Source organism: Lepidothrix coronata, unplaced genomic scaffold (genome assembly GCF_001604755.1).
Source record: "Lepidothrix coronata isolate B3197 unplaced genomic scaffold, Lepidothrix_coronata-1.0 Scaffold10, whole genome shotgun sequence".
Classification (NCBI taxonomy): Eukaryota; Metazoa; Chordata; class Aves; order Passeriformes; family Pipridae; genus Lepidothrix; species Lepidothrix coronata.
In genome coordinates, this window is record NW_016690190.1 from 855463 (window position 1) to 870905 (window position 15443).

General features: G+C 41.1%; 1 protein-coding gene across 3 annotated transcripts in view; it reads right to left on the reverse strand.

Annotated features, from left to right (window-relative positions):
• Positions 1-8501: 8501 nt before the first annotated feature.
• CHST11 (carbohydrate sulfotransferase 11) overlaps positions 8502-15443 on the reverse strand; it is a 163162-nt gene continuing 156220 nt past the window's right edge. For all 3 annotated transcript variants that reach the window (XM_017804912.1, XM_017804911.1, XM_017804913.1), the window contains one exon: positions 8502-13386. In XM_017804912.1, the coding sequence (XP_017660401.1) occupies positions 12538-13386 (849 nt within the window). In that variant the 3' untranslated portion in view covers positions 8502-12537. The remainder of the gene's footprint in view (positions 13387-15443) is intronic.

The window sequence follows — 15443 nt, forward strand, 5'->3', positions numbered from 1 at the left end:
GGGTAAGTAGAAGGACGGGCGGGTTATTTGAAATGTGTATCATTTTCCATTCTGAAGGACTTTGTGACCATCTCAATTGCTCCATGAGCATGAATGAAAGGGGATAATCTCATTTGTAGAGTACAACCAAATGCAGCTTTAAAACTTGGAGTCAGTAGTGTTTCATACCGTAGGAGTTTTCTTTTTCTGTGTAATGCTTTGAAATTATGTTGGAATTCTGAATGAATGCCTGAATGACTCCAGCTTCTTTTTAGAGTGATTATACAGCTGGGATAGTTCCACAGCTCTATTATGCTGTTTGATATAGGGGAGGATTCTTCTTTTAACATATGTAGATCAATACTTTGATTTTTATAACATCAGTATACACCTTGTCTTAATCTGTGATGTTTAAATTGGCAATATCCTTCCACTCCCATGTTTAATATATTAATTTCACTGGGATGTTTAGAATGCTAATGAGAAACTGGTGAGCAGTAAATTAATTTCACTTCTTTTTACAATTTGGAAACAAAATTAGATTTTTCTCATACAAAGATTAGAACAGCACAAGGATTAAGCCTTTATAAATGCAGAATATTTTGCAGAATCAGGATTCAAAATAAGACCTATCATCTTTTTGATGGATTTGCGATTTCACTTCAGTTCTGAGCATCACAAAAAGCTCTCTTAAGTCCAAGAATAGCCCAGAATATGCATCAGGAAACAGTAGTATAAGCACAAGTGAAATGAAGTGTTTGAAATTCCTTATTATTATTGTAATGGTAAAACTGCTATTGGAAATGAGATAGTCTCTTTAGAGGTGCAGAAAATGGCAACAGAATAGGGTAATTGAATTATAACCTGCTTTAAAAAAAGTAAGATAATGTTCATAAACTGTACCCAAGGAATTGAAAGCATTGTGAAGTCCCTTAGTAGGATTTTTCTTTTATTTCTGGCTAAATTTTTTGTGATACCACACATTGTTTTGATTGTGTTCTCTAATCCATTCCTAATCATGTCAACCTGTTGCTCAGCAATCTTTTGGATTGTCGTTTTCCCATATGTATTCAAAGTTAAAAAATCAGCTTTTTGTACATCTAGTTGGGGGGGAAGAACTAGGAAAGAGATGCATTTTGTCATTAAAGCCTCATTCTGATAGTCCTAAAGAGAAGTCTTTCTGTTAAATGCAATGAAAATTTGATCACCATGCATGTTGTGCATGAATACTCCAGGGAATCTGGTATTAGCCAGACATGAATAATTCATGATTAAAGCTAAGAACCGATATACTTAGTAAATATACAAGATTGCCATATTGTGGGTGGGTACCCAAGAGCAGGAGTCATGCAGCATTGGCAGGGCTGACCTTCTCTGCAGCTGGAAACTTAATTTGATTTCAAGTCCTGCTAGTTGTTTATTTAATATGCAACCTAGTCCGTCATGTCCTCTGTTTATGCTTTTGTTTCTTGGTCCAAACTATACTTGTAATCTGCTTCTTCCTTTACTTAGCATTCTTCAACTTGATCTTTTGGGAGATTGTTTCCTCTTCAAGAGCTTCTAAAAGTCTTGAGAGGTCAAGGAATAATTTTAAATCTGCTTTTTGCAAGTAAAATAGGGTCGAATGAATTAGATTAGTAGATAACTACTGACTTCTGAACAGATCCTCAAGAATTAATATCTCTAAGTTCTCAGGTTTACATTCTAAGTTTTACTGTGAACAGGATCTTAAGAAGATTTTGTCTGTTTACTCCTTTTTTTCTGTCATCTCCTGGTTCAGATTAATGAAATTGTTGCTATGTCCTGTCTACAGTAGAAGAACATTTTAATAAACCTGACATTCTAAATAGTATTTCAAAAATTATGAGCAACAATACTTGTTTTATACTTGAGAATCAAGCATCCACTACGTTCCTGTGAATCCTCATACTATGGTTAGCTTTAGATCATCCAAAGCTCTCTTTTTTCACATAAAATAGATGAGTACCTCTGGAGTTTGGAGCATTTCCAAAGTGAAAGTGAACTTGTTAAGCTTGATCACATTTAGGTAACTGAGATCAGCTCAGGTACCATTTTGTAGACAAAAGTGTGGATGATTGGGAGACATAAGCAAGCTCTGTATTTGTCTAATACATGAAGATCTCTCTCTGTTTCATTCATTTCACCTTAATGCTTTGCTATTGCCATTGTCTTCAGGCCCAATCCATTAAGGCCACTGAGCACTATGGTAGTGTAAGTCTATCACATACATATGGGACTGTGGTCCCCCACTGTAACAAAAGACAGAAAGGACCTCGAAAAAAACCCAAAACCTTAAGAAACCTATGTGTCATTTGTGCAAAATGTATAAGATCTAAAATGCTGCAAATTCAGATACAAAATGATGTACTCATTCTCAGGTTTCATTTCCATCTGGCCTTTGCTCTATTCTCAAACTAGAAAGCTGCTTTATTTTTTTAAAAAAAATTTTTTTTAAAAGATCAAGGTCAAGAAACCTGTCTCTGTTAGACACTGTGTCTGGTTACATGCCTTGCTTGTAAGACTGACATAAGCTAAGACTACATTCGTCCCTTATAGAGACTAAATCCCTTGCTTTGAGCTTGACTATATAGTCTTGGCATTAAACAGCCTATGGCATTGGCACAGTGCTGGCTGTGTGGGGTTTTCACCCCCGTGACTCTGTACCTGGAAGAGCTGACACTGAGACACCCACGGTGTTGCTGGCAAATAGTAAGACTTGGCTGAAAGTTGGTAAAGAAAAGCTATCCATGGAACTGTTCCTCTCCCCCTTCCAAGATATTTACTGATCTTGCCCCTCTCTGCTCCATGAGCCATTGCTCTGTACCATGCAAAGTGTCTCAACCAACTGCTTAAGTTCTCCTTTACTTCGCTGACTTCCTGTGGGATGGGAGCTTCCTGATACCTCTGCCATCCATGTTCTCCTTATTTTCACGTCTTATGAGAACACAGGAAGATGTGCATCAGTTCAAAGGAAGTCCAGTTCTGTGTTTGCTACAAAAATTGCATTTTAAACATTTATTGAAACCTGTAAATATTTCAAAGTCCTTCTGACTTTAGATTATTGCATTACATGAATATTTAATAGATAGAGAAGCTGCACTTAAAGCACTGATTAATGCACACATACCTCTGGAATTTTTATCTCTTTTAGACTGGCACTAAGAGAAACAAACATTTTTAGCATTGGTTACAAGAAGCATAGGAATCCTCTCACAACATGAGACAAAACTAATGACTCTTTACCTTTCTGGTTGTTGATTCTCATTCAACTCTAACAACATTGCATCCACTTTTCTGGCATATTATGGAATTGAGGTGTTCAGTGAAAGCTCATTTTTAGTTGTCTGATTTTTTTCAGGACCACAGCACACCTGCAGGAACCTCAACCGTGCCATGTGTATCCCTCACATATGTGCATGGTCAATCTCTTGCTAGATAAGGACTAAGTCTTGTAATCCATTTTTGTCCCGTTCATACCTCTATAAAAACCTCCTGCCACACATAAGAGGAGATTTTTTTTTTTTTTCATCTGCTTTTAGAAAGGTATGGCTTACAGCTCTATGGACTAGGCAAGACCGACCCATGCACCCTCTGTATGCTCTGAGGACAGCTGTCTCCAGTATGCAGGAAGTCCTTGTAAGCTACAGAATAACTGGGAGTCCCTTTTCCAATACAAGCCCTCAGGATCAGGAATAGGAGGGCTGTTGCCACATAGCTTGGGGGAGATCTATGTGCTTGCCTCTCAGGGCTACAGGGGGATGCTCATGGCTATGCAGCAGAGGCAATTTTGTATAACACTGATACCAATTTAACTCCTCTTGTGAAATGGGAGAATTGGCCTAGAATCCTTAGTCACTAACAACCCACAACAAATTAAACTTCAAATTTTTTTATTAAGACAATTCAGGCCAAAAAATGCAAGGAGTTATGTTTGCTCTGTATGGCAGACTGATGGTCACTTGATAGAAATGAACGTCTGTGAGTGACAGGGGGATAGGATGCCCAGGTTTAGGAGCGTCTCTGCTGTCTGGCAGCCTCTGAGAAGAAGGGAAAGCATCTGGCAGTGCAGCACAGGGCTGCATTCAGTTCATGTCTATCAAGACATACCCAAATTGCATCAGCAAGATCTCTGATGCAGAAGGAAACCATTAGTTATCACCATCATCTCTTCAGCTAATTATCCTGAGGCTTTTTATTTGATCAAAGGAAAAATGTGAACATGTTATTTCACTCGGAAACAGGAGCACACCTGGCTGAGTACATCTACTGAAATGTCCTGCTGGAGGGAAAGCTAAAGTGTCTGTCTCCAGCTGGAAATCTCTGTGCTCCTCAAAAGCTCACTTTACATGGTAATTTGATAATAATGGAGGAGTTAACAGTAACACCCATCACAGGAACTATGACAACACCCATGAGAAAAAGGCTGACTGCAGCCTTATCCTGGTTTAGGATATGGAGGGCACATCATTCCTAAGTGAAAGTTCCTTCTGCTTTAGATGGAGCTTCTGCTGTTCAAAATCAAGGACAAAACATCTTAAACCTGAAACCTGTTAATTATTTCAGAAGTATTCACCTGAATGCTTTTCATCTGACATCTTTACATCATGAAAAGTAAGACTGAAACCCAGACACTGCAAACCAAGTGTGTAACTCCTTGCTAAGGAACTGGGACAGAGCTTATGTGCTCTGCTCTGGCTGCATTTCCCCAGCATGGAATACTCTTTTATATGAGAGCATTTATAGGTTTTAATCAGCTTCCAGAATCCCTGCTAAAGATTTGCTAGGTAACACGTGAAACACACTACAATAAGCAAACCAGGATTGTTCACCCCACTGTGTTCTCAAACATTTCCTCTGATTTAATTCTCAGTGTTTCACGAGGAGATTCCCCAAACTGAGACTTTCCATCTTACACTTCCTCCCATCTTGCAGTCCTTTTCCGTAGTTATGCAGACTTTAATTTGTCACCTGAATTGCACTCAGCCATGCCTCCTTCTAATCCTTGCACTTCAAGGGTTTTTTTAATTTAAAAATGGTGGATTTAATTTTTGAAATTTTCCTAAGTGAAAAAGGGATGCTTTAAAAGCATCTGCTGTAGGAATGATACATACAGCACATAAAATTGTATTGCCCAAACACAGCAGTAACATTTTTATGATAAACTAGCAAAGTACATTGTAAAATTAATTCAAAATAGTTAAATTGTTATGTCCTTCCATATAAGTGAAGGAAAATTTTGTCATAAATCATGAATAGCTATAATTCCTGGAAGGAATATATTTTGTTTTTCTTGAATGGCTGTCTCAACATTTACCTGGACACCTCTGCAACCAACACTTGCCTCTTCGTATTGTGGCTGCTTGCTCTGATTTGACCTCTCTTTCTAAATTAATTTCTTTCAAGTTTAAAAAAAGGATAAAAAAATGTAGTGATCGATCACATTCACAGAGCAATCACATTTTAAAAAAACCCCAACACCTCTACTTGAGACATAAAACTAAACCTTAGCTAGAATGGTTATCTGCTAAAGTAAGTCTGACTAAATTGAGCCTAAGAAAGGCTTAAACCCCATCTTTGCACAAGCTTTTATGGGAAATTGGGGCTGTTGTGGGCTGCAGGTTTTGGCTTGATATAGGGCTGCAAATACCTACTGACAGCACAAAGACCTCTTGCTGCTAAAAAGTCATGAATTGTCACAGTAAAATTCTAGTTTTTAGAATAAACCAAAGCCTAGTGGCTAAACTGTTGTTATTCAGCTGTATGTTACTCTGACAGCTTTATGTATTAGTGAAAAATACAGAAATGAGGGCATAAACTTTGGATTGATTTGGATTCGAAACAGCTTTGTTGGTTGCTTGCTTTTTAATTAAAAACTCTGATTGAAATGAGATTTTCAAATCCACATAATTTCACTTTAAATGCTATGTCTCATTTTCCAACATGAACTTTCCATTAATTGCCTAGTGATAGGACATGTGCACCTAAAGAAATATTAGCTCAGGCTGCGTTTACTCAAAAAATAGGGACAGAGGAATCAATTTCAATTCAAAATTAGTAACATTATTAAATATTGGCAAAATATATTTTAAACAACGTATAAATGAATGATAATATTTTCTTTTTTCTTCCATGAATAGGTCACTACTCTGGGTCCTAAATGGCTCTGACTTAGCCAGCAGTGAGTTGAATCTCATAGTTAGGAGGCTTGAGCACCCCAGTAGAATGACATTCCAAATAACAGTGGAAACAGTTGGCTTTTTGTCATGCCAATAGGAAAGAGAAATTTGATTTTCCTCTTTAATACATTTTTTTTAAAAAACTGATTTGCATACAAGTCGGGGAGGTGGCTTTTGGATATGCTGACTTTTAGCACATTGAAGAATAAAACCAGACTCTAAGTTTTCAAAATTTTCAGTCTTTGGCAAACTTGTAGGTGCACTTGGAAAAGCAAGATATTTTTTTGTGGCATCAGGAGTCTTGTACGTGATGATGTGTAACACAACTAGTGAGAAAAGCACTGTGCTGTTGGTTGGGAAGCATATGCTCTGGTTTCTTCTCTGCGCTTGTTTAATTTTTTTCTCTTTTCCTTCCAGTTTCCCGTATTTTAAATGTTTTTGCAATTATGATGGAATTAAATGAAATGCACTTGCATGCAAACAAAGGTAGGGAAGTGTCAGAGTTCGTGCTTGCACAGGGAGCATTTATGACTACAGGAACAGGCTTTCTTCAAACTTTGCATTAGCTCCACTGGAATTACTCACTTGGGCAAGGGGACACCTCAGTCATGCAGGATTCTTACAGTTTGTCACATCCCCCAGTGCTGCACATTCATCTCCCCAGTGCCCCGGGGGAGCTCTGCTGCTGCCAGCTCTACTGTCCTGCAGCAGCTGCCTGAGGTCTTTGCTGCAGGCAGCTCCTGGGTACCAAAATGAAGGGGTTTTGTAAATTTGTAATTATTTAATGGGAAAATTGAGGCTTGCCAAAAGGACAAATCCTTGAGCTTCCTTCCACTGGTGCTTTTGTGAGTCTGTGGCAATATCGAGGACTGGGCTTCTCTCTCTGCTATTCTTACAAGCAACAAAGGAAATCACCCGATAGTTGTGCACCCAAGAGCTGTGCAGAGAGGCCATTTCTTACCCCATTGCGTCAAAAATGGAAGTTTCCAGTTCTGTGTGCATGTGACTTCAATTTTGTAAAGCCCCCAGCTCTCTCCCTCCATGGCTGACCTCTGCAGCTGCTGGTTCCCCTTGCCTGTGCTCGGTTCCCTGGCGTGCTCTAGTGCACTGATCCTTACACAGCCAAGGGATTTCCTGGAGATTTCTCCTGGCCCTTGTTTCTGCATGACACTGCACTCCACCTCTGTGAATGCAGCTGAGGGGCTCTCTCAGGGCAGTACAGTGGCGAGAGACCCATGCACTGCCAGAATGGGATTGCATCACTTCCAAGAGTGTGTATTCCCTGCCCTGCCAAGCTGCCAAAGGGATACAGAACAATCAGCAGAGTGGCCAGACTCAGGCTAAGTGCTCACTTAGATCCAGTCCTTCTCAAGACCTTCTTAATTATCTCCCTCTGATTGAGACTGTAGAAGACACAAATCACCAATGTTTTGAAAGGTGAAGGTTGATATCTTAATAATGCACAGCCAAGCTGCGATTTCAATAAACGGTGCTGCAGTTCTGCCTATTAATTAGGGAGTGCAGGGTGATGGGGCATTTGAGGTGGGAATGGGCTTGGCCAGTGCCCCACCATGTGCTATGACACTTGCTCAGCAGATTGCCTATTTTCTGTTTGTCTCTGCTCTCACTGTGAATGATGTTTGCCTTGTGAGGAGTGGGGCTGGCAGATTCAATGGTCTGTTTGTCACTGGCAGGGCTGCACCCAGAATGTGGCATTCAGTTTTGGGGCCCTCCCCAATTCAAGAGGCATGTTAAGATGCTGAAGAGGTTACAGTGATGGGATACCAAGATGTTCTGTGACATAAACCATGTCACCTACAAAGAGATCTTGAGTTTGTCTTCAAAGCTCAGTTGGAAGTTTCCACTTTGGGGTTAGATGTGGCCTCAGTGAAAACCATGGACAATACCGCGCAGGCTTGGGGACTGCTGGAAATGTTAAACTCAAAGCCATTATTAGTGGATTCACATGAAGGTGAGCAAGCACGTGGCCTGAAGCTCATCAGGTACCTGGAGTTTATGTCATCTGTCTGGCTCTAAATCACCCTTGCTTGAGGTAGGACAATGTTTCTGGGCATGCAACAGGTCTTAAACTGACAGCCCTCATCCTTGCTGGCTGGGAACTCGAGAAAGAAGAGGAGCAAGAGGGATGCTGTTAGATGACTTTAGCTTTCCTGCTCCAAAGTAGTAGATCATTTTATGTCTTCTGTGTGTCCTGCCACAATAACGCAGGTGAGAAAGCAAAGCCATGTAGACAAAAATCCCACCCTGAAAAATCCACCCTGAAAGCATGAGCCAGAAATAAAGCACACAGAGAGGAACTTTCTTTCTTCAATTTAATTGAAGTTACTTAGAAAAATAATCAGGCTTGAATGGCTTTTTTAAGGAAAGATTCATGAGCAGTTCACACTTCTGTTGGCAATGTATAATTTAGCTTTTTTCTTTATTAACAGTATATTTAAGTATGAGGAGATACTTTTCTACAACAAGCCTTCTACTGCATACAAATAGGTTAAAAAAAAATCCAACCCCACATTGATGTTAAATTATTCGTACACATTGTATTGTGCATGCATGTAAGAAAATAACACTCTCTGTAACAAGAGTAATAGTAAGGACAGTCCCTTTTTGTACCTGAAAAGTGCAGCAGACTACAGTGAAACCCTAAAACATTTTACTTCTAAAAGCACTTCTGCTTGTGGATTATTTATTTCACTTGTCTTACACAGCGCATGGTTCAGGCAGTTTGCACATTTCTGTGGTAATGGATGTGGTTTACAAAGAGGCTGAAGCATGGACCAAGTCAGGTTTGGGGGGACCTTCCACCACCATGTTCAATGGGCCAAATCCAGCCTGCCCTCCAGGTTAAGGTGCTTGGGGCCATCTGGGGAGAATGAACCCCTGGCTGTGGGTATTGTGCCGAGTACAGAGCCACCAGCACTGCTGGGCTCAGTGCTGGCCACGCCAAGTGACAGGGAGGCATCAGCTGCTCAGAGATAAGGAATCACTGCTCCAGCAGCTTTGAGGGGCTGGGGACAGAGGTGGGGAGCAAGACTTCCCCCATCGGGTCCTCTCTGTGCTCATCATGACTCGATCGTAACTAATGCACATCCTTTTACAACAGCAGCTCTCTAGGTGGCCTTTGCTGTCCCACGAGGACATCTGTATTTTGTATTTTGCTGTGGCTCAGTGCCACCTGTTTGTCTCCCAGGACTAGTTGTGGCCACAGCAGAAACGAAGCTGTGAGGGAGGCAGAGCTCAGGAGCAGACCAGCCCCTCTTCTCCTCCAGCTGGGAAACTCAGTGAAGAGGTGAGGGTAAAACCAGCCTGATTCCCTGGCTGCTCCCCCCACTGCAGGTGGTGGCTGCCATCTCACTGAGATAAGGATGAACAACCCTGAACATCCCTCCTCTGTGGCTGCAGTAGAAAGAGATATTTTTTGGCTCAGTCGAAACAACACACTCAGTAGACCAAAAGAAAAGGCTATTCCTTAACATCTGTGATCCTCTGAGCTGGTGAGGGCTTTGTGCTCACTGCATGATCAAATCCAGCATGTCAGCTGTTCATTTTAAACATGGTTTACAGCCTATTCACAGCACCCCAAAACAGATATAACCCACTAAATAACCAGGTTGTAGTAGTTTGGGATCGAGTTTTTTAAAAAGCAAGTGACTTAAAAGTGCCCACTTTTAGTCCACATAAGACTCCTCTCAGTGGTGAGCATCCACCCATAGAGCAGCCCTCCGTGGGGAGGCAGAATTTGGGTAATCAAACTCAAAGCTGCTGCTAAAAATCCTGGCTGGAGTAATGCTCACTCCTCAGATCTCCTGAACATGTTTTTCACCTAAAGCTTTTCTATCAGAGCTGTCAAATAGGGCTTTTGTGTCTGCAAGGCTGTGAAACTAAAGGGAGTATTTCAGAACAGATAAAACCGTGGTGATGATGCTCAAGTACAAAAACAAAGGGGGAAGCCCACACCGTTTTTAAAATATTTTCTTTCTCAGGCCACTTTTGTCTTAAATGAAAAAATTCACATCACATCCTCCTGGAGAAATTAACAGCTAACTGAGAAGAAAATTGGACCAAAATATGAGCACTGTTGGATGCAAGACCAAACAAGCACACAAATAGCTTGTAGGAAGTATTGCAAGGCGGGGGGGGGGGAGAAAGGGGAATCTATCCTCAGTTGTTTTATTAACAAACATACAACCACTGAACGAGGAACATAAAAAAGCCAGGGCACACTGTGAGAGGCACTTGCAACAGCTCCACATACTCTAAATGAGACAAAACTGCTTTCAAGTAAAACACCAGCCAGCAACCAACCAGCAGGAATTCAGGGTGGGTAGGCACAGCCAGCTAGCCCTTTGCTTGCCACTGGGCCAGTGCTCTGGGTTATAAATAGGACCTGGGTTATGAAAACTGTGGCTGTTCCAGAATGGATGAGAGATATATTTGTATGGTATGATACAAAAAATTATGATCCAAGTCCTGCCTAAGACCAAATCCAATTGTGAAAGAACTTCAGCTGCTGTTTGTTATTTTTTTTCTATGAGATTTAATCAGCAACTTATTTTTATCAAATAAGATGCAAACTATTTTTCTTCTTTAATCACATCTGTGTCCTGGAAACTAATGTAATTCAGTGGATATTATTGGCTACTGTACAATACATTTTCAGGATCTGGCTCTGATATTGTTAAAACAGCTCTGCCTTCAATTGAGTTTATTTAAATCATCAGTAATTTCTGGAAGGGTTTGTTTCGATCTTAAGATTGACACACAGGCAATTCAAAAACCCCATTTAAACTGTCTATCAACTTTAAAACAGATTTTAGATTCCCACAAGTGCCTCAATTTAAGCCTCTGCCTCCTTTTGCCCTTCAGCTCTCTGATGGCACTGCCACCCCCAGACAGGACACCTTGGGGTGGCTACAGAGCATTCCCCAGGCCATGCACCTCACCTGCATCAAACTGAAGCAAACATTTGGAGAAGCTGATCTTCTGCTCTCACTAGCTGGCTAACAGATCCACACTGAAACCTCATTTTTCATTATTTATTTGGTGTGAATAGATTACTATTTGCTTGCCCAAAACAATTGCGACTGGTACAATCTGTCATCCCAACAAGCTATTATACACAAAACAACCGGTACTGAGACATTCACCTTAATGCAAAAGGTCATGGCCTTACACTAGGACTCACTTAAGATGAATTTCTAATCCACTGGAATTTAAAAACATCCCTGTCAATAGTATTTAGGCATCAACCGAAAAAAGAAGACTCCCTCTCCCCCCTAGGAAAAAGCCATGAAACCAGCATGTGGGACGATGAGACCTTTTTTATTGTCTTGCATGCTATCAATATGAAGATGATTTTTTGACTTTTCAAATGACATGGCCAGATCATTTATAGCAATGTATCATGACTGGGGTCTCTCAAGCCAGTTTTGGTTGTCCATCTTAAGATTTGTTAGGGAGGGCCGACTTGCAGAGGATGAAGTTCCCCAACCCCATCCTGGATATGAATTAAGTCAATGCCAATTGCTTTGAGCATCAAAAATCTCTTACAGTCACTTCCAAAATGCTGGTTTTTTTCTGATGGACCATTTGCAAATCTGCATTTTTTGGGCTGGTAGGCCCAAATTAAGAGACAATGAGACTGGTCATATTCTTGATAAGCTCAATAGGATTTATAAAAGGTTCAAGGTTTCTCTTTCTGAGGAATACATTCACATTTCTTTCAGTCATGGGTTTTAAATAGCACGAATCTACCCAAGTTTGTTTTACTTTTCCTTTTCTGGGCTAGAAAGATAGATTTTGTACTAGCGTAGAGTGCAATATCACTTTCTGAAGAACTTATTTCCACCACTCTTCTCAAAGCATGTGGTATCAAGAACCATTTCTGTATTTACCTGAATCAATGGCTAATGGAAGAGTAATAACCAGAGACAAGCTCAGCTGAGGAAAGCACAAACCCAGACTCCTTTTGTCCAAATGTTATGTTATCTCTGCTGCTGAAGTGACACCTACCAAGAGACAATGTTTTAAATAAGTATAAATAACATTAATTAGAATTGGAGGAATGCAAGATCAATGAAATTCACCAGAACACAACATTTTTTTAAACAGTGTAGCAGTATTAGTCATTTCTACAGCTAGATCGTCACAATCCTGTTACCCTGCAAAGAGAGCTGTCCTTTCTTACAGTTGATTTAAATAATTTTGACTGTGCTGCTCGCAGCATCATTCAAAAAAAGAAAATATTAATTTACAAAATAACCCATTCTCCATATTTATTATGACAAATAAAAATCTTAAATAAAACAGGCTTTCTCTCCCCTCTCTCCCCCCAACCCATCCCTCATTCCAATTTCAGGTAGCTTGGCACTGAGTAATTGAACATTAAAAAATCAAGTTTGTAGACTTCATACAGCTGCGTTTGGTGCTCGGAGCTGATGTTCTGGAAGAACTCTGTGGTCATTTCGTCAGTAGTTCTCGTAGACTTTGCATAGGTGGGGAATTTCAGGTAGTTGCCTACTCCTGCCAGCTGGAGAATGTAATTCGAATCCTCTTCGAGCGTTTCGTATTTTCCTATGAGGTCGTAGTGGATGTGGCAAGGGTGGCAGAGGGAGTACACAGTCTGCCAGTGCTCATTGAAGGGCTCTTCTCTTTGGGTGTGTGGGTCGATGAGATATGCCACAAACTCTTCAAATTTCACATCATCACCTTTACGCAGAGCTTCCTGGGTTGCGTTTTTCCTCTGGCGCCTCACAATTTTGGTGCCGTATCGCTTGTGGAAGGAAGTGTTGTACTTCTGGGTGAACTTGTTCCTGTAGGCTGACACCAGTCTCTCAAAAGGCTCGCGAACAAAGAGGAACTTCATGTAGTTTTTCAAGCGGTGGTTGATCTCTGGGATGCTGTACTGGTTGAGGGTCTTCAGGTTTGAAGACACGTGGGCTTCATTGGCTGGGATTTCCATCGGATCACTGTATTTGCCTCTTCCCGTCAAAACCATCATGACTCTCTTCCAGTTTGTGCAGGCCACTTTTGGAACATAGCAATAGATCATTTCATGATCTTCATCCACAACCAGGTGTTTGAGGTCATTGGGTGTCAGCACGCGGCGCTTCCTGCTGGACACACTGTTTGCTCGGCACGTGTCTGTCACTTGGTCTCGTCTAATCTGATGAAGAATTGCTGTGTTGGACAACTGCAAAGAAAGCACAGGCACCAGTAAGTCAAGCGGCTGGGAAACTCTCACTGCCTTTTTGCTTATTATATAAATTCATAGAAAAGTAGATTTCTGCCTGCATAGAACAGTTCACTGTGTGGCAGAGTAAAATTGTTCCTATTCTAGAAGATAAACTCTTCTTGTCTCCAAACTTCTTGATACACAAACTTCTTGACACTTCTTAAATGCTGTTCGCAAAGCTTCCAGAGCTCTGCTTTGAAGCCAACATGAAGGAGCACAAGTGCTCACACAGCCTGGTGGCAAGTGTATTTACAGAACCCTCAATCTGACATGTGGTCACTGCTTAGTCCACTCTGCAGTCCATCCCATGGCTACAGCAGTGTTGGACCCCATTTGCTGCTAACATGGGGTAGGGAGACACCAGAGTTGGAAAATTTTTCAAAATAAAAAGTTTGTGCCCTTGTTGCTGGTGTCTTTTATGTTAGAGAATTGAATAATCGTGGCTTGTTACCTGGCTATGACCTTGGCAGAATAAATGAAGCCCATGGATATTCCTGCAACTCTACAAGAGAACCATTCACTCAGATATGATTTCTTCACTGAACAGAATATCCATGATAAATTTGCCTCTCTGCTGAAGCCACATTGACAGAGAAAGAAAGTGTGTGGTCTTCTAACACACATAGTTCTGTGTTCCTTACTATTTTGTTAACAGTGCCCTAACTTTCAACTATTAGTGCTACTGGATACTTTGGAGAGTCTCTAATCTGTTTTAGGGAGGACCCACACAGCAGCTGTGCAGAGAAGGCCACTCTCTCACCACCAGCCACTCCTGCCCAGACTGTGTCCAGCAACCACAGGAAGAGCTTCTACTAAGGCAGGCAATGAGCTCCTCCAGGAAACAGGGAATATTAGCTCAAGCAAAGGGCCATGCTAGTGCAGGCTCCTGTGTTTGGTTATTCAGAGCCACCTGAGGTGTCTCTGCATGGCATGGTGTTGTTTTGTGCAGCCCTACCATCAGTGCTATAAATGCCTTTTTACATATTGTGAAGAAATTGCATCAAAGCAACAGGGGGAAGGTTTGGGTAATGTTATTTACATTTATTTAACACCATTTACCTGTGGATCTCAATGAGCTTTATGCTCAGTAACTAATTTAGCCTCAAAGCCAAGAATTAAGGCAAGTATTGATCTTCCTCTTTGATAGGCAAGGAGCTCTGAGATTCCTTCTTGTATGCTCAGTCTTTCGTAAGTATTTCTCTAGTATCTTCTGCATAGATTATCATGAATCACAGGACTCTGCAAAGAAGTATTTGAGGCAATGTAGACTGTGCATCTGCAGTAGGGGCTCCTTTGGTTATAGGGGTCTTCCTCCTTGCCAGTATACCAGACAAAACCATTATACCAGGCAAAATTCCTCATCCTTGGAAAATGGTTTTGCACCAGCTTGGGGGTTCATAGTGAACCTCCAGTTCCTGCAGTCACAGGTCAAATATCTTCTTTCAATAGCAGTAGTTAGCCATTATTCATATTTTTTAAAAAAACCCACAAAGAACAGGATCCAAATGCACTTTTGAGTCAAAAACCTAGACAAAATTTCAAGATGGGACCAAGCTAGTTGCAGGATTTCTGAGCTTTAGAGAGGAAGGAAATAGAAATTGCATTGTTACAGACAAGCCCTAAGAGCCCAGGTTTCACCTGCCCAAGGGGCAGCAAAAGCTTTTGCAACACGTGAGCAGCAGAGACTCTCCCTCCATCTGGGTTGTGGTGGGTTGCAAAGAAATGTTTTCATGGGATGAGCAACACCAAGGGGTTGGGGCACCTCAAACTTGGGCAGGAGGATTTTTTCTTCAGAGAATATTGATGTGCCAATCCTTGGACATCTGTATTTTGTGCAGTGCCACCCACCACTTCTTCTCTGAATTCCTTGATACTTTCCTCATCTTGTCTCATCTCTTTAGCCCCTTTGTTCAGTAAAATGCTGGCTAATGGTTAAAACATGCAATAGCCCAGTGCAGGTCTTTTAGACAGTTTGGCTCATTTTTGTGTGTGTGTGTGTGGTATCCCCCTGGATA